At 32.3% G+C, this 20030-nt stretch overlaps 1 protein-coding gene across 2 annotated transcripts; it reads right to left on the bottom strand.

The window, feature by feature from the left end:
- Positions 1–10801: 10801 nt before the first annotated feature.
- On the bottom strand, positions 10802–19437 carry LOC149896060 (uncharacterized). Of its 2 annotated transcripts, none has more exons than XM_090117799.1 (6): positions 19287–19437; positions 16560–17030; positions 15925–16045; positions 15108–15238; positions 13749–13935; positions 10802–12124 (listed from the first exon to the last, which is right to left on the bottom strand). In XM_090117799.1, exons 2-6 carry the CDS (start codon positions 17028–17030, stop codon positions 11946–11948), a joined length of 1089 nt encoding a protein of 362 aa, XP_089973925.1. In that variant the 5' UTR covers positions 19287–19437; the 3' UTR covers positions 10802–11945. The 2 variants fall into 2 exon arrangements, with proteins under 2 accessions (XP_089973925.1, XP_089973924.1); XM_090117798.1 differs by lacking the exon at positions 19287–19437 and adding an exon at positions 19088–19218.
- Between the last annotated feature and the right edge of the window lie 593 nt (positions 19438–20030).

Here is a 20030-nt window from a genome sequence, read left to right as displayed (position 1 = left end):
CATAAGAACCATCCTCGTACTTCAAGGGATATAATAAAAAAAGAATTATCGAAATCGGTTCAGCCGTTCTCGAGTTATGCGCTTACCAACACATTTTGCGATTCATTTTTATATATAAAAGATAACAACTATTAGTTTACTCTCTAAATTATGACGTCTTGTACGTTCATTCTTTATTCTGTTTTTGTTGAGTTTTACATAGTTATTTAGAAATATATTTATATTCATAGATACATCATAAGATTTGTTTTTCTTATGATTTGGATGTGTTTTAAATAAAATATAAATATGTATGCATTTTCTGTGCGATTCTGTTTTTTCATGTAAGTATGCGTTTTTTTTTCTTAGAAACTAAGTTGCACGAAAAGGTGTGCCAAAAAATTATTAGTAAGCATTTGTTAACTAATTGCACCAGTAATAAAACCCAATCTAATATTACCCAAACAAAAACGTTTTAATTTTCTCTTGTCTTAAACGTAATTCAATTGTGTAGAATCAATTATTATTGTTCTTTTTGAAGTGAAACTTCTTTATCGGGGTTGGAAAAAAATTTAGTGTCACATTTTTTCGTCACGCGTGACATTTTTCCGTTACGCGCCATTTATCTTATCCCTACCACGCGTGATTCGACGTATAAATTTCTGTAAAGTTGCATATAGTAAATTATTTTTTGAAAAATAAGGTCATAAAGAAGTTTCACTTCTTACGTGTGTACACTAGTACACGCACACATTTTAATTAATTATGGCACCTAGTACTTATAAATATAAAAAAATATGTGTAATAATATTAAATGTATTTAATTAAGGCATTTGAATTAGTGTATTATGTATTATATTTAACGATTACTTAATAATTTTGATTTAATATTTTTAAAACAAATATTGTAAGACGTGATTTGCTACTAGTCAATTGCTAGTTTTATATTTTAAGTATAATGTAATTGTTATTAATACAGACAGTGTAAGTCGATGTTAATAAAATATCTATTTTGAAGAATGTCATTCTTTTTACTCAAACCCCATTACCTACGCCGTTAGTAGGTACACCGACGCATTCGCGTGCGGCAGCGAATCTCTGCGAAACTACTGCGTAGCGAAATATCTGCAGAACCTTAGTAAACAGCAATGTTTTCGCAACTTTTTCGCAATGCGTCTGTGTAATGGTCATTTCGCAGTTCCTTGCGAAACAATACTGACAAGGACGCAACTATTTCATCTATCTATGTGCTAGAGTGAGACATATCATATGCGAAAACCTGCCATACTACTGACAGATTTTTCGTTGTTTCGCTGCCGCACCCGAATGCGTCGGTGTACTAACGGCGCTAAAGACTAAATAAATATAAAAATATATAAAGAATAATAGTTTCTGATACTTATTATATAATGATAATAGCATTACTATTTACTGTTAGTATTATAATATTTAGGATTTTATCTAATAATTTCAATGTAATATTTAACCACCCCATAAGCATCAAGGTTAAAGCAGTTTCTGATTTTACAACTAACAGCACTCCGCCCGCGTTTTCAAAGAAAATCCCGCATAGCATAGCTCCCGTTCCTGTGGGAGTACCGAGATAAAACATATCCAATGTGTTAATCCAAGTCACCTTCTATGTGTGTGCCAAATTTCATTGTAATCGGTTCTGTAGTATTTCCTGGACTCACAAACTTTCGCATTTATAATATGTATTACTAGGATAGAATGTATAAAAAAGAGCACAATATCTCGTACTGAAAACTGTCTGCTCAAAAGTATCAAACAAAGGTGGCGCCCGTTGATAAAGATACACACCACACGTGAGCTGTCGTTTAACATTATGTTTTCATGGAAAAATGCTCACATTATCGAAGCGGTATATGCCGGCTGCGCGAAGCTAGAGAAGAAAACATGGATTCGGAAACATCAAAACATGGAAAAATTTAGCAAAAATTGTTTGACGTAATTTTGTTGTTTAAGTATTTTTTACGTGATCAGTGTATGCAAAACTAGAAGTCCCTTCACGCTAAGAACATCGATAGTAGGACACCCTGTATAATCATAAAAGGGACTCTTTTGCACGCCTCATAAGCGAAGCGTTGAGGTGGGTACTACTGTCACTTCGCGCAAGACATCTGATTTTTCAAACTTAAAATGTCTTTATGTATCATACATTGCACTTGTAATTCTAATATATTACATATTAAAATTAAAATAAAGCTTTCGGTCGCGTGGTCAAAGAATTAAATAGTGTCATTTCTCAATTCTAAACTGTATGACTCTAATGCGCATCTTAACGGTGCATTAACATCATAGGTACGAAAGTAGAGCTAGAGCAAGAGCATTATTTCGTGATCTTTGTAAACGAAAACCCGTAATCATTGTTGTTCAGTATTAGAACATTTCATATATGTAATATTTTCGAATAAGAACAACGAAAGAATGCTCTACGCCTGTTTACACAAGCATTTGACATAGTGGGATGAGCATTCGCTCGTTTGATGAAAATGCAACGTTAATGGATGATCGATCTTCCTTTGAGAGAGAGATGTTTCATAAACTATAACATTAGTTCTAGAAGCAATTTTGAGTTTGAGTTTTAAGTTTACGATAATTTGTGAAAGGTTAGCTTGTTGCAGCCTTTTTATACAAAAACGAAAAAAAATTCCCACCATTTTTATCACGATTTCCCTTCTTTTGGAAGCGTGACGTTATTATATGCCTTCCACAAAAAATGAACTATTCAACAGAATTTTCCATTTTTATTTTTCAATTCAAACCAGGTTCAAATTAAGGAAGGGTGGCAAGGGAAAACAAGGAATAACATAAAATAAAAATACATTTCTATAAAAAGTTGTTTATTTACAAAATATGATTTTACAAAATTCATATCTTAATACAGTTCCTCTAAAAATACTGGAGTATTAGGAGTCTCAATATTGTACTGACCATATCAATTTATTTTTTAAAAAAGTCTAAAAAAAATCTGCCGATATCGTGCGCTCTCTCGCACGTACTAGCTAATAGCATGTTGTCTCCCTCGCACTTATGAAGAATTTATAAAAAAAATTCAGGTACATAAATAATAAAATTGATGGTCAGAGTAAATAATGAAGTGTGTTAAACTAACATTGGATTGATAGTCGAGTATTAAACGATTTTTTGCCAATTTTAAATTAAAAAAAAAATTGCCAGATTTTTATACAAAAAAAGGACTTTTTTTTGTGATAGTCAAGTTTATATTATTTTCTGAAAAATTAACGTCCTAAAAAAAATTACAATTGATTACTGAATTTTTTATGTTTTTTGAAATCGTTAAACATCGACGTATAGTTTCGAATACATCAGTCTTATCCGTAATTAAGCTATCGTCGCCATTTTGTATTATTTTACACAAAATAACTTTTACTCGACTGCGACGAAACCAAATGAAATATAATAAACTTTAGCCTGTATATACTTTTAAACTAATAAGGAGGAGTCTTTTTTTGTTATTATTTAAAACAAAAACTATGTATACTCGACCGATTTAAAAAATAATTTTACATTTTGAAAGATATTATTAAGGCTGCAGTCTAGCAAAATTGCGTTTTCAACAAGTTATTTGACAATTTTTTCCCGGCTAATGAAATGATAAACTGAATTTTTTTTTCTTGTTTATCAATTAGTGTTATATACGCAATGCGCGTGAATTTTTTCACATTTATAAAGTTACTTTATGTTACCTTAATCAGGCCTTAAAGATAAGTCTCTTTCCCCCAAAGACATTTCGAGCTAAGTTTGTGCACTCACTACGTTGCAACCGATTACAATTTACACAATCTGATCAGCGCATTATTATCCTTATATAGTCGTTATTAAAAACTGCTGAACACAATTGCCGAAAAACTTATGATTTTCTTAATTAGAACGTTATAAATTCATTAAATTTCCCATTTTTTGCCTTACAAAATCGATTGATAAATACTGCTAAAAGTTATTTTTTCCATTAATTTATTCGAGTTGGTTGAAGACCAATGAGTATTAATCCTTTAAAAATTTTTTTTTTGAATTTTGATAAGTCTTTAAATATTAAAAAAATATTTAAAATAATAAGTAAAAATCCTAGCGAATTTCTTTAGTCGCGCTCCTTGGGCCGGAGCGTTCTGACGTGTGCTCTACGCTCGATTTTCCTTCATACCGAAGTGAAAGTTGCTCTACTTCATTAAATTTAATATTTTTGTTAATTGATTATTTTTATCTTAGTTTTGTGCAAATATTCGTATTTTTAAACATTTGATTTCGATATGGAAAATAAACGAAAAAATACGCGTGTAACTACTAGAAAAAAAATTATCTTCGAACATAAAGTTAATGAAACCAAATAGATTGCAAAGGTGATTGGCAACAATTTCTTTATTTTACGGGGTGTCAGTAAAGGGATGTTTATTTCTTTAAAACTAAAGTAAGCTCATAAATTTTCTTATAATATAATTTTTTTGAAGTTCCAAAAATGTTTATTTTTCGTTTGAGAAATACGAAATATAATATAAACTTGTATTGAGAACTTGAACTTCCCAAGTTCATCCGGGGAAATCCCCATACGGGGAAAATGATTTGTTTACTCCAAAATTGATCCGAGGTGTTTTAATTTTTTCTTCTAGTCATTTTCAACGTAGCGGCATGTTGTTTGATTATCAATTTTGTAACTTAAATACAGGATGTTGGTTTTATATTCTGATCTTACAGACGCGCTGACAAATTTAGTCCACCATTTCTAGTTTAGTCTACCAACTCTAAGTACCAATATTAAAACGAATGGATTATCATCACATCATCAAAACTCAGATGTAATGGAAGATCACAATAAAATAGAAAATTCAGTGGGGTTGAGAACTAAACAAACAGAAGTAACAGAGACGCGAAGAATAAAAAAAGAGGACGAAAACGATAATTCGTTGATGCTTTCCCTTTTCGACGTATTGTTAGGGTACATCACCAATCTGCAAAAAACAAAACTGATGATTCCCAATTGCTGATTAAAAATGAAAAACAAATAATCGACAACAGTGGTGAAAAACACACAGGAAAACATTATGAATGTGGATGGTGGATTGTATACAGGATGTAATCGATAAGTATGTGCAGGCGATTATGACGTTATTATTGCAGGTATCAAAAAACTTAAAACTGATATCGAAATTACTTTACCTAATGAGCAAAATGACAATAATAACTTTTTAAAAGTATAACGAGAAATATCTAAAAAATTTACTTTATACACTCCCATATCAAAAAGGGAAAATGGGACTAGTAGAAGTTAAATGTCTAATTCCGGCAAAAGACATGAATGCGGAAAAAATTTAATATTTGAAATACAATGCAAAAAATAACACTTTTGTCATAGATAAGAATCATGACTATTTTTTCAAATTCAGGGACAACTAAACGTTGCAGAAGCAGAAGTCTGCTTATTTGCTGTTTGGACTGGAGTGAATCATTCGTTAAAAATAGAATATATAAAAAAGTATGTAACGTTTAGGCAAAATAAAATGATGGACCATTATCAAGATTTTACATAAATTGCCTACTGTCAGAATTGATTGATTCGAGACTTCAGCATTCGATGCCCATCAAGGACCCATCCTATATCATTCAAGCGATTGAAAAAAAAGAGATTAATCCAGTGCAACCGATAAAGCATCAGAATGCTAGCAAAAGATTTATTAGGTTTATCAATATTAATCTATATATTATACAGTCAAAGTTCCTTATTCGCGCTTCCTTCATTCGCGGTTTCACTATTCGCGGGTGGAAAAAATGCGACCTAATTTCTATATTCGCGGCCCAAAATTTTTTATTCGCGGATCAAATCGGTACATCGGTACATACATGTAGGTATTTACCTAAATAAAAATCAATTGTTATCCTTAGAAAACGCCTGAACTACAACTACGAATTTATAATGTCGACTAAAAAACGAGTAAAAAGTGTTTAGTCATTGCCTAAACCTGAAGATAATACCTAATTAAAAGGTAATTAATAAATATGTACGGTCAAAAATTTCAATAAAACTGATTTCTTTATGTATTTGCTTCCTTATTTCGTCACCTAGGAACGTATCCCCTATAACCCCATACAAATTACCATTCCATATTCACGGTTTCTCTATTCGCGGCACATTTACGGAACCTATTGGCCGCGAATAAAGAACTTTTACTGTACATAATATAATAAATCTGTAGAAGACGCGAAGACTGACATCCGCGCGGACGGAGTCGCGGGCGGAAGCTAGTCAGTAATAAATATCTTTTGTTTTCATTTGCGTATTTTTCTATTTTATAATTTTTTAACACAAACATTACATTTTTTTTATTAAATACAAAATTTGTTTATCCGTTTTATTAGTTAAACTGAATAACTTTCACTAAGAAACTTAGGTCGAAAAAAATGTATAGAGTTATGCATTTTGTATGGAAAGCTTATTTTTTTTTATATTTCGTCCAAATTTCTTTGTAAAAGTTGATCAGTTATATAAACATGAAGTTGAAGATATCAATAGAAAGTATTCGCAAATTTTGTGTACTGATAAAAAAAAAATCACCCGGTGTAATTTTCACGAAAATTGTTTCAAATTGTCATTTTTGGTACTTATTACGAATATTAAATTATACGAATGATTTAATTTTTAAAAATTAAGTGGAGCAACTTTCCCTTAGTACATTTGTATTATTTACATATAGGATGACAGGATGCATTTGTTTGCACTACTAGACCAAGCCCTTAAGTTTTATGATATTTCACGTCAGGATAAATTCAAAATAGCGACCTCTAAACAGCTTTATTTCATTCTAGATGGCGTGAATATTTTACAATCGGGTATAGATAATAAATAATACTATTGTTTAAAATAATCAAAAAAAAATAAAAGACCGAGGTATTTTCAATACAATCCATACTAATATTATAAATGCGAAAGTAACTCTGTCTGTCTGTCTGTCTGTCTGTTACTCAATCACGCCTTAACTACTGAACCAATTTGCATGAAATTTGATATAGAGATATTTTGATACCCGAGAAAGGACATAGGATAGGTTTTATCCCGGAAATCCTACGGGAACGGGTTTTTCTTTGAAAACGCGGGCGAAGCCGCGGGCGGAAAGCTAGTATTACATACATTAAATAGGTGGTATGTTTTATAATTAACTACTAGGAGTGTATTAAAAGTTCTGTAAAATAATTAAAAAATGATTTCAATTAAAACAATCTCATAAATGTTAAGAATCCTTCAAAAATGACAAATTAAAAAATCAAATTTTAATGTAACTTTTTTGTGAACCTCTGAGTATTTCAAAAAGTGACGTAGTTATATATTTTATTTAAAAAAATATGGACACTGACATTATAATAATTTATATTTATACTTATTGCAAATTTAATTTTATATTACCAAGGAAAATATCATTCGAACTTTAGAAAGAGAATTCATTTCTACCACACATAAGTTCATTTTTTTTTAGTTTTTGTTCGATATGCAATTATTTAGTATTTATTGAGTAATTGCAATTATCGTAAAAATACGAAACTAATATAAGTATCTTAAGGCATCTATGAACACCTAGAAAATAAGTTTAAAAGTTGCCATCGTCAAAAACTACCCGTCAATTTTAAGTCTCATGCATTTAGTACTAGAATACTAATCGATTTTTTGCCCTGGCTACACTATGATAGTTGTCTAATGTTAAAAAGTTTTTATGATTATAATGTTTAGGTTTCGAATTTTATTTTATTTAATTTTATGAGTTCTTCATATCGTTTTAGGTGGCGTCCATAAATTACGTGAGGTGTTTTTTTTTTTAATTTTGGATTAAATGGACCAAAAGAGTACAATTTGTCCCCCCTAAAACACCCCACGTAATTTATGGACGCCCCCTTATGTTTTCGAATGAAAAATATTAAGAGCAGAGTTTTATTATATGAACTAATTTTGTCTAGTTAAAATACATATTTATTTAGTTTCACTTATAACAGTGATTCACATCTTGTCATTGCCTTATCACTACCGATTTCACAACTTCAAAAATGTTCTGTCTTGCTTATCTGTCAGTTAAAATTACAATATAAGAAAATAAACTGTTAGATAGGCTATCAGGGACATTATCACCGAGTAGTGAAACCGACTTTTTAGTATGTATTGCCTCAATTGATTTGAAATAATTACAATTTTACAAACGTATCAGAAAATTAAAACTATATTAGAGTAAAACTTAATATTACCTATGTCTATAGCCTAATATAATACTGTATCGATTTGGTATATTGTGATGTGTGTATGTATGTATGTACACCGTGATACCAAATGAAAAATATATAATTGTTCTCTAGTGTTTGATTTCGCGAGTATTATACATTTGGAATATAATATTTTAACGGATTTTAAACGCAATTTATTTATTACTAGCTGTTCCACGCGGTTTCAATCGCATTGCTGCGCTACTGTTGGTCTTAGCGTGACGATATATCTAAAGCCTTCCTCGATAAATAGGCTATCTAACACCGAAAGAATTTTTCAAATCGGACCAGTTGATCGAGATTAGCGCGTTCAAACAAACAAACTCTTCAGCTTTATAATATTCGTATAGATATTATTTTCCCGACGTTTCGCACGCTTTGTCACGTGGTCACTGGGAGACAGAGACAGTCTAATATAATAAATAAATCGCGTTTGAAATCCGTTAAAATCTTTAATTTCTATATTATATAATTGTTAACTTTGTCCTTTGCTATAGTAGGGAAATAAATCGCGTTTAAAATCTGTTAAATAACATAAAATGGCTGAATATTCATAATTGCATATTCGATATAATTCAACAAAATAATAAAAAAAATGATTCGAAAAATGAAGAAAATAGACTCCCATGCGTTCCAAAAAATTATCTACCCCTAGTAAATGCGTTAAAATTAAAATCATACAAAAATACTGATATTTGTACCCGATTTCTATTTACATGATTTAAAAACTATTTATTCTAAAATCTACCTTATAACGTAAGGATTAGTGTTGATATTTCAAAGCTCAAATTGATGATTTTACGACAAAATATCTATCGTCAAAAAAATATACAATCTTAGTAAATGTATGGGATTTTTTAAGTTGCGAAGGCGAAGCAATAGAGAATAACGAATCTTCATATTAAGAAGTATTTTTATAAGTATCTTATCATTTTTATAAAATGAGCACACGTGTCAGAAGTGAAACTTCTTTAGCAAGATTCATATATACCAAAATCGTCGCCTGAACCATGACGTGACGGTATTGCCATGACGCGATGAAATTTTACTCTCAACGCGTCTATAAAAGTATCACTTCGAAAACATCTGTATTGCATGCATGTTTTTTCAATAGTTAATTGTCTAGCTTCGCTTTCGAATCGCTTTCGCTTCGCTTCGCTTCCCCAAAATGTGCTATATTAAGTAGGAGTTACCCATAGAGGGATTTAGTAAGTGACACTTAAGTTATTCTCCACAGACCACAGATTAAACAAAATATTATAATCTATACTAATATTATAAAGAGGAAAAGTTTGTAAGTATGTATGTATGTATGGTTTTCACGCATAAACTACTGGACCGATTTCAAAAATTTTTTCACCATTAGAAAGCTGCATCTTTACTGAGCAACATAGGCTATATTGCATTTTCAAAAAAATTAGAGATCCTTACCAAAAATGCAATAATGTAACCCAAGGTGTAAAAAAATCCTCAATAAAACTTCTGTCATAGCGTGCGCTGCGGAATCTATTGAAGATAGAACAAAAAAATGTTCTACGGTATTATAGAATGGATCAATATCTACAAGAAAGTCCGCGATACCATATGTCCATCTTCAGTAGTTATGTTACTACAACAACTTTTTTACGTTTTCAAAGTAAATAGAAGTGCCGACAGTAATCAAACCATGTTATCCATACACATATATTAATCCTTATCCCATTAAATGATGTTTTATTATAGACTGTTTCAATACCAGCAAAATACTTTTTAAATGAAAAGAATTGGATATTCCATTCAAAAGATATAACGAATTTTTAAAAGTGTCAATCTACAGAAATTGTAGGTATACTGTTCGAGCAGGCCGTAGTGCGGGGGTCACGGAGGAATTCTACCAATATGCGTCTTGACGGAACACAGTGGGGTTTTGGTCGGTAGGAATCCGACATAACCCACGGCCCCTCCCCCGGAGGCCGTGGGTATCTATGAAAGATTTCCCCACTAAAACAAAAAAAAAAGGCCGTAGTGCGGGACGGGGTAAAGGTGATTTTCATGTGATTAAAAATTAAACCTATAGTCCGACCTATAGTAGACTTTTCACTGTAACGATATCGCTATCTATGCGGGTGAAACCGCAGGGCATTGCTAGTGTAATAGTATTTTTAGACGCAAAAAATAAATCACTACATAGTATAAAACAAAGACGCTTCCTGCTGTCTGTCTCTATGTATGCTTAGATCTTTTAAACTACGCAACAGATTTTGATGCAGTTTTTTTTAATGATAGATTGATTCATGAGGAGTGTTATTTGTCTCAAACTCAAACATTCATTTATTCAATTAGACTACTATTTAGTAGCACTTTCGAATCGTCATTACATAGTATTTTAACATTTACCACCTGTCTGTCTGTATGTCTATTGTTTCGCAATAAACGCCACTACTGCACCGATTAACATTCCGTTTTCACCAAAGGATAGCTTTCTAAGGTTTTAGTATATAATTTGTTAACTTTTAGAGAATACGAGTGAAGCCGCGGGCGGAAAGTTACCAATAAAATATTTGTTTAATAAAATGATCCGTGGAGCCCCTTATAAAAAAGATTATTGATAATATATGATATTGTCAAAATACACTACATATTTAAGTAAAATCTATTTTTTTAGAGATCAATATTAAAACATATACTATTATATCCCTTTTATATTGTGTGACGAAATAAAAAAAAGTAATCGATTAAAAAACATTCAAAACGGCTGTACCGTTATGGAACAACTTATAATTTAACGTATCTATAAAAAATTAATTAATTTTTGCCTCTATACAAATTAATTACAAAATTTTATTACAACAGGACAATATCATCAATTCATTTCGCATATTAAAATCAACGTACAAACAAAAACTTACAAAAATCTAGTCTATCCGTATTACTGAACATACATACAAAAAAATGCAAAAAAAACATGGACGTCAATATTTGTGATTATTTACACTAATTAAAAGCGTCTTATAAATTAATTTTTATTATTAATAAAGCTACTGCCATTCACTTACTTACTTACTCACTTACTTACTTACTTAAGTTTCCTTTAAGTATTTTAAAGCGTCTAAAAATATTGGCGTATCCATTCTTTATACTGGAATGTCATAAAATCCAAGGCACATATGCTATTCCATTTTCATATTTAAAATTCTCCCAAAATATATACAGTTTCTACCATTATAGGTTTAATTTGGCAACACCGATACAAACGTCACTACACTAATCATAAGTACTAAGGCTTGTGTTCTTACGCAATACATTCGACACTGGCCTTCACATGGCAATAATTACGATTTTATTCATACAAAATTATATTTTACCGACAAATCAGATAAAAACATAAAATACGATTTTACAAAAACTCCAAAATCAATACAAAACATCAAATTGTGACTCATTAATTTCTACTATACAAAAAATATTTGTTCTCAGCACTTGTCATTACATTCCTACCAATTTCTTCCATACGATATTCTCAACCGTCACTATGCAACACTTCCATTTAACTCCTAACCATGTCTACCATTATCTGTCATGTCCTACCACTATCTACCAATTTGTCTGCAACATAGGAACGCCAGTCATCAGTACAATCCTACCATTTTCTACCAATCACTCCCAAATTCTACCATTTTCGATACAATTTCTACCATTTTCTACCACACTTAGCTGTTAGCGGGGATTTCTCCCCACGTACAAAACCAATTATAATTAAACATGGCGGCGTACGGATGTTTCCTTTTTTTGTGTAGACGTAATGACTCTTCAGACGCGTACCAAAATTGAGGGAATTTGTCGAAAGAATATTTTTCCGACTCTTTCACGTAGGGCTCTGATGGATCCCCTGTAAATAGAAAATATACATAATAAGATAACGAATTTATACTTAGAAACTAGCGGTCCGCCCCGGCTTCACCCGTGGTACCTACATGTTTAAACTATCCTATCTCTCAAGTTGGATCGAACTGCACATGGTGTGCGAATTTTATTATAATCGGTTAAGTGGTTTAGGAGTCCATTGAGGACAAACATTGTGACACGAGAATTTTATATATAAGAAGATAAGATAAGATTTAAAAAACATAATGGAACGATAATAAATTTTCAATTTTTTTGTTCAAGAGAAAGTGGGGTGTGCTCTACAATCGATATCGAAGTCAAAAATATAGTTTCTTATATTTTTGTCTGTTTGTCTGTACGTACGGGCTAAACACAAAAGTACTGCATGGATTTACTTCAAACTTCGCATGAACATTAATAAAAGGTCGGGTAAACGCATCCATACTTACTTATATTATAAATGCGAAAGTAACTCTGTCTGCCTGTCTGTTACTCAATCACGCCTAAACTACTGAACTAATTTTCATGAAATTTGGTATGGAGATATTTTGATACCCGAGAAAGGACATAGGATAGATTTTATCCCGGAAATCCCACAGGAACGGGAACTATGTGGGTTTTTCATTGACCGCGCGGGCGATGCCGCGGGTGGAAAGCTATAGTAGAGCCATTTTAATAGGCAACATTTGACAGTTCAACAAAATTCAACAACGTAACCTAGTAACGACGACATAGAATAAAATGATATTTCGTTTTGTTAGAACTGCACATTTGCTTAACTTTTTTCAATTACGATTACATATTTATAATAATAATGACCGATACAAGTAATTTTAGGATTTGATTTTACTGAAAAACCATTCTAAACATAATAAACAATTTCTGATTTAAAGAACTGACGTTGCTACAATTTTGTGTCAATAAACCTTTTTTATTTTTAAATACCAGAGACGTTACTCTAAAAATCGAAATGACATCTAGAATCGAATGCATAGATTACTTGGGAATAAAAATCATAATAAATTATTGACATGTGTTTCAAGTTCGATTGACAAATGTTTCAAGTCCGTATCGATTAATTCACTTTAATCGATGTTTTTAAGCAGGTTACCACCCTATGAAGATAAAATTGATAGACGTCAAATGTTGCCTATTAAATTGGCTCGACAATAGTAGGCTATATATGCACTACACACTAAGGACCAGCGCAGATATGGCAGCGCAGGGCATTTTTCACTGTCAAACTATTATCGAAGTTGTGCTCATTAAAATAATATTCAAAATCAAATAACAAAAATTTATTCCCGAGGAGCATCGAAGCGTCACATGCGAAAGGTAGCGAGCTGAGCTTTTTAATATTATTTTAATGAGCAAAATGTCGATAAAAGTTTGACAATGAAAAATCTGCACCGGCCCTAAGACCAATCGGAGCGGAGCAATGCAGATCAAACCATGGGGCACAGCTAGTTTAAACATAAAACTGCTCAGTTTCTTGTGCTATTAATTTTTCAGCTCGGTATAACTTGAACACAGTACGGCTCAGCTTTTTGTGATGATCCTTCACATATAACATCTAGAAGTATCAGCACGGACAGGGTATAGCTGGGTAAATAAAGAGCGTCACTCACTTGGGGGCAGACAGTACGGGCAGAATATCCTGTGCCGCTTGCCTGCGTGCGACTCCACGTGTTTCTTGTGCTGTTTCCGTCGTAAGGACACGTGGGGGCAGCACGGGCAAGGTATTGCCAGGTCCTTGGGCACGGAACCGTGCCGTTCCGCTGTGTGACTCACTAGGGTGGAGGCTACTCGGTAACCCTGGAATAGAATTAAAATTAAAATAACTATAGTTCACAAAGGCTAAAAACACACTTGAATTATATATTATACATATACGGGTCCGCCCCGGCTTCGCCCGTGGTACCTTCATATTTAAACTATCTTATCTCTCAAGTTGGATCGAACTGCACATGGTGTGCGAATTTTATTATAATTGGTTAAGTGGTTTAGGAGTCCATTGAGGACAAACATTGTGACACGAGATTTATATATAATAAGACTAGCGACCTGCTACGGGTTCGCATGGGTGCAATGCTGATACTAAATACACTACAGAAAAACTGTGAACGTCATCACTACATAGTATAAAACAAAGTCGCTTTCTCTGTCCCTATGTCCCTTTGTATGCTTAAATCTTTAGAACTACGCAACGGATTTTGATGCGGTTTTTTTTATAGATAGAGTGATTCAAAAGGTTTTAGTATATAATTTATTAGGTTTTAGACTAAGCGGGCGAAGCCGCGGGCGGTAAGCTAGTATGATTTTAAATTTGATTTTTTATTTCATTTTCAAAATGTTTATTTACCCTCACCGTCACCGCATAAAGCTATGTTCTTGTTCAGCAGCCCTGTTTTTGTTCAGCATTTTGCTGAGCTTTAAGATCTTGTATTCAGTATTTTGGTAATAAAAACATTTCCCCTTCTTTCTTTCTTTCTTTATAAACATCATTTGTGAAAATAGCAATTTGGATGCGCAATGTTAATTTTACAATTGGATGTTAACACAAGGAACTTGTGATGAAGCTTTGTATAATACGATTATAAAAATATTCCTTTACAAAATTACAGTGACATTTAATCAAACAACTAGGATATTAACGAAAGCGCTTATTTATATACATATTTAGTACTAGCTTTCCGCCCGCGGCTCCGCCCGCGGTTTCAAAGAAAAACTCGTATAGTTCCCGTTCCCGTGGAATTTCCGGGATAAAACCTATCCTATATTACTCGTGGATAATGTAGTTTTCCAATTGGTGAAAGAATTTTTAAAATCGGTCAAACAAACAAAGTTTTCCTCTTTATAATATTAGTGTAGATTATTAAAGGCACCCTTAAATAAATATTAAAAATACAATATTTTGACGATTTGAAGAAAATGACTTATTTAACCAATTGGCTGCAACATAAAACTACCTGTAATATAAAACTTACTTTAAAACAATGTTCACATCTATAGGGGAAGTTTTTCCACTTGGGATTCTTCTTTCTGCTGAATATCATCCTGTAGGGTTCGGTGGGAAACCAGTCTTCGGGGTCGAGCTGTAACTCTACCAGTTCTACGCCTGAAAATGAGAATATAATTTGTTTGATTGTGCTAATCTCAGTAACTACTGGCACAGAATACATAATAGTAGCTAAACGCTACAGAACGGACACTCTCCGCCTCCCGCCAAAATTAAACACTTACCTCACCCCGCACGATCACGCTATTAGATGGCCCGCATTTTTCTACAAGGACGATACGCAACGAAGATTGACAACATTAATCAAATTGACTTAAAGTAATTTTATTAGTTTGGATTTGTGATTATCGTTTTTCGTAGAAAATGGTTAGATATTGTGCTGTTTACGGATGTATTTCATCAGAAAAACGCGAATTTGTTTACGCTAGTCACAAATGTGCCAACCATAAAGCGTTAACACACACATTTGCAGTCCCTACAGTGTGACTGTCAAAACGATAATTTGTATGGAGTGTCCGGGGTGTGCTACTGGTCTGATTTGATAAATTATTTTGGTGTTACCCATTTATCGAGTGCCTAAGTTACTCTTTATAACAATAGCTATCTGTCAGTGAAAGTGCTGTCAAAATCGGTCTAGCCGTTCCTGAGATTAGCCAGAACAAACAGACAGACAAAAATTGAAAAAATTACTATTTTGGTATATGTACAGTACAACCATATGCATTTAGTAAAAGTCGGTTTTCAATATTAAAAACAGACAGAACTATAGATTTTGCTATACATACCTGGTGGTAATTTTATAGGTTCACTGGGCACAGGTGGTACGATAATTTCTGGTTCCGATTCAACTGCGGTCACAGTGGTGTTATTTGTAGCTAGGAGGGTCGTTAGAATTTTGTTTTGCGTCTGAAATTGAATAAAATAGTTCTTATAGTGTTATAGATTTTTATATAACTAGCGGTCCGCCCCGGCTTCGCCCGTGGTACATATTTATGTTTTCTCTACATAAGAACCATCCTGGTACTTCAAGGAATATAATAAAAAAAGAATTATCGAAATCGGTCCACCCGTTCTCGAGTTATGCGCTTACCAACACATTTTGCGATTCATTTTTATATTTATGATTATAAAATCAGTATGGATGTTAAATCATTGAACTGCAGATTGATATAACAAAACCTGATTTTTTGGTTACTTGTTCAAAACCTAATTTTAAAACACTGATTTTGTAAAAGCTCAAATATATCTTTGGACACTTTCTAATATAATAAAATATACATAAAAAAAATCGATTACAACGCAGGATTCGAACCCGCCGCGTCTTTTTTCCTTGCGAAACATCACAACCACCGATTTTTCCAAATACAGTTGAAAAGAAATCATTTATTGTAATGCAAAAATACCTCAGAAAATAATTTACCTGTAAAGTAGCACCATTAGTGAAACTCTGCGACAAATCCTTCGGTTTTCGTTTATATCCCTTCGGCGGGCCTCTCTTCTTTGCTATTTCTCCGTTCTTCTTATACCTAACCACTTCCCCGTCAATCTTATTTACCGGAGTGATCATGAGTTTTGAGGGTAACGAATATCGACTTTGCAGCGATTTGACCACATTATTCACATTACTACTTATATTTAAGGGATTTGCTAGATTCAAGGGGTTGTTCACAAATTTTGGTAATGTGTTCGATGGCATGGGATATATCGATAGTGATTTTGGAGTATTGAATGTAGGTATTTGGTACACTTGTAGGTTGAGTTCTGAGTCGAATTTGATACGCTTTTGTGGGGGCGCATCGTCGCTCGAGTCGGATAGTGTTTGACTGTCGAGCGGGTCTTTTTCCGCGAACGGTTCGGAGTGTGGCAACTCCTTTTCTTGTAGGCAGAACATCTGGAATTTTAGAATAATTAACTTTAGAATAAGATAATTAAAAATCATAAAAACACACTCCAAGTTAGACCAAGATATTTACGTAATAGATTAATTGTAAAATGGTAATCAGGGGCTGTACTATTACGCCATGAATTGTACCGAATGGAAAATTCGTATTATGATTGCAATGTACGAAAATCTGATAATTGACTCAGGTGTGTGTAAGCAACATGTAATTTGCTTTATGCATGAGAGTGAAAAAGCATAGCTTATAACCAACTGTTGCCTTTTAAAACACAATTTTGTTGTAACCATATTGTAACCTATTATTGTTTCATCTGTATTTGCCTATAATACAGTTTGGAACCTGCCTAATGCCTATCTATTTGATACATGATTAGACTTAACATGTTGGGGCTCCTAAGGGACTAAATTTCCATAAAAATTAGAATTTGAAACACTATTTACTACACCTGTATCTTTGCATATAATAGAACAAGATATGCCCCACGGTTTTATCCGCATTGCTCCGCTCCTGTTGGTCTTAGCATGATGATATAGCCTAACTACTGGTCCTATTTGAAAAACTTTTTCAGTATTAGATACCCCCTTTACTCAGGAAGGCTATTGGCTGTATATTATCAAGAGCTTTCTGCCCGCTTTCTGCTCCCAGGGGAAAGGGAACTATGCACCATAGTTCCCTTTCCCCTGGGATTTCCAGGCTAATTAACACATAGGATTTTCCTATGTGTTAATCCAAGTTACCCTCTATATGTGTGCTTAATTTCATTGTAATTGGTTCAGTAGTATTTGCATGAAAGAGTAACAAACATACATGCATACACATACATCCATCAACACAAACTTTCGCATTTATTATATTAGTAGGATGTTAAGACCAATAAGAGTGAGCAATGCAAGTAAACCCACAGGGCACAGCAAGATATAATATAAACATAACAATGTGGGTAAGAACATCAAGAACAAGAGCAACATTATAAATGTTTAAATTATACAAGACTAGCTTACCACCCGCGGCTTCGCCCGCTTTGTCTAAAACCTAATAAATTATATACAAAAACCTTCCTCTTGAATCACTCTATCTATTAAAAAACACCGCATCAAAATCAGTTGCGTAGTTTTAAAGATTTAAGCATACAAAGGGACATAGGGACAGAGAAAGCAACTTTTTTTTTATACTATGAAGTGAAAATGCATCTTATAGAATCATAGACAAAGTTGAAAACATTTGCATTGATGATTTCATTTTTCTAAAGTTTGCATTAATCCGTCAGTCCTCGGATCACAGACACAATAGAAAATCTATTGTGTCTCGGCCCGATCGGGCCGCTCGGTGGTCAATGGGTTAAGACAACACATAAATATATTTTCATGCATGATTGAATATATAGAATTTGGAATGTTATAGGTAAGAAGATAGATTTTTGCTTTTATAAATATAATGCTAGAATTCCAGAGAATTTTGAATGTTTCTTGGATAAGTGTTAAATAATGCTTTTACGTTAAGGAACATTTCTCAAACCTCTTGATTTATTAAAACAATACAACAATATATTTTCATAATATCATCAATTACATAACGTTTTATGAAGGGGGTGATATAAATAATAAAATAAGAAATACTGTTGAATAATACACATACTTTGGTAATAAATTGTTGATTAATACAACCGAAAACACGAAAAACGCTGTAAATTTTCAAACAGACATGTTGTAATGAAATGCATTGTAATTTTTCCATGCCTAGAACATTACAAATTAGATATGCATAGATTAATTTAATGTATAGTTCTTTAAATTTATATAATAATACAACTAAAATGTAAAACTACAATCGTGCGTAAAACACAGGTGCCTATAAATTGTTTGCCATTTATAATCAATGAACATTCGAAAACGGATGTTACGGAAGTACATATAAATAACTGTATTTAATGAGTCAAAACTTTCGTCATCTGAAATATACGTATACGAAAGAGATTTTTAACAATAGATATTATCTAGGACGAACACACAAAGGTACAGTTATGAAATAAATTGTATTATTTACTCACCGCATATAAAACAAAATTCAGGCTATAAATCATACACGGTTTTACTATACAACTAAAAAATCAAGTTCCTACAAAATGGCGTTTTATTTAGGAAACCTATAATTAAGAACTCTTGAATAACAGCACATGCCAATAAAACCGAGTACAATAACTGAACTAATTAAATTTATAAGTTCGTCGTTATGAATGAAAAACGTACCTTAGACACTGAATTTCGGCGTGGTTGCCTAAATCATCCACAAATTCACAATTAAATGCACAGTTACACTTGAATTTATGCGTTTCTTTTGAAAAATTAAAGTGAAACATAAAGGTTATACGCTTTAATAATAACAAGAGTACCCCATTCATCTGACGCTGTAAAAAAATTATTAATGCTACGTTCGGATACGCTTTTTTGATTTATTATAAACAAAATCTATTTTTAAGCATGGCAATCAAACTTAAATTTTTTTATATAAATGCGCAGATTAAAAATACACTATGTTCACAGATTATTTTGATTATTAGAGAGAATATTATTTTTTAAATTATTGTTTGTACAGTTTATTAACTTCTACCTATTATGTTTATAATTAAAAGGAAACAACTGTTTTTCTAAATCTATAATATATTGCTTGCCTTTAATTGTCTGACAACAAGCGAAGCGAAGAAGTGTAGAATGTGTAGAATAAAACATGTAGAAAACCTGTGTAGAAAACGCACAGAAAAAAAGGTAAATTTTTAAACGATATTAATTTATTATTTAATCATTTTAAAAGATTCAGTAAGAATAGAAAACGCACCTTGCGTTTTCTATTAATTAGTAAATTGTTTTTACAACGCTTTTTTTTTCATAACATGTACCTTTAATTATTATAACTTTCTTTAACATTCTACGCCAAATTTTAATAAACGGTACAAGTTTCAATTATTCTACGTGAATTAAATTTATTAATTAAAT

The sequence above is a fragment of the Colias eurytheme genome, chromosome 29, assembly GCF_061535395.1.
Source record: "Colias eurytheme isolate Ceu_HAF_F1 chromosome 29, ilColEury1 Martin Lab GWU primary, whole genome shotgun sequence".
Taxonomy (NCBI): Eukaryota; Metazoa; Arthropoda; class Insecta; order Lepidoptera; family Pieridae; genus Colias; species Colias eurytheme.
Note: the sequence above shows the minus strand (reverse complement) of the source record. Positions and strands in the feature narration are given on the sequence as shown.

Bases quoted from the DNA above. Each gene is read 5' to 3' on its own strand.
- LOC149896060 (XM_090117798.1), bottom strand. From the start codon at position 19,120: ATGATTTATAGCCTGAATTTTGTTTTATATGCG. The intron at 16,046-16,559 runs GTAAATTATTTT...ATTCAATTTCAG, and splicing joins CTAATGGTGCTACTTTACAG to ACGCAAAACAAAATTCTAAC. The intron at 13,936-15,107 runs GTAAGTTTTATA...ATTCTATTCCAG, and splicing joins GATGTGAACATTGTTTTAAA to GGTTACCGAGTAGCCTCCAC.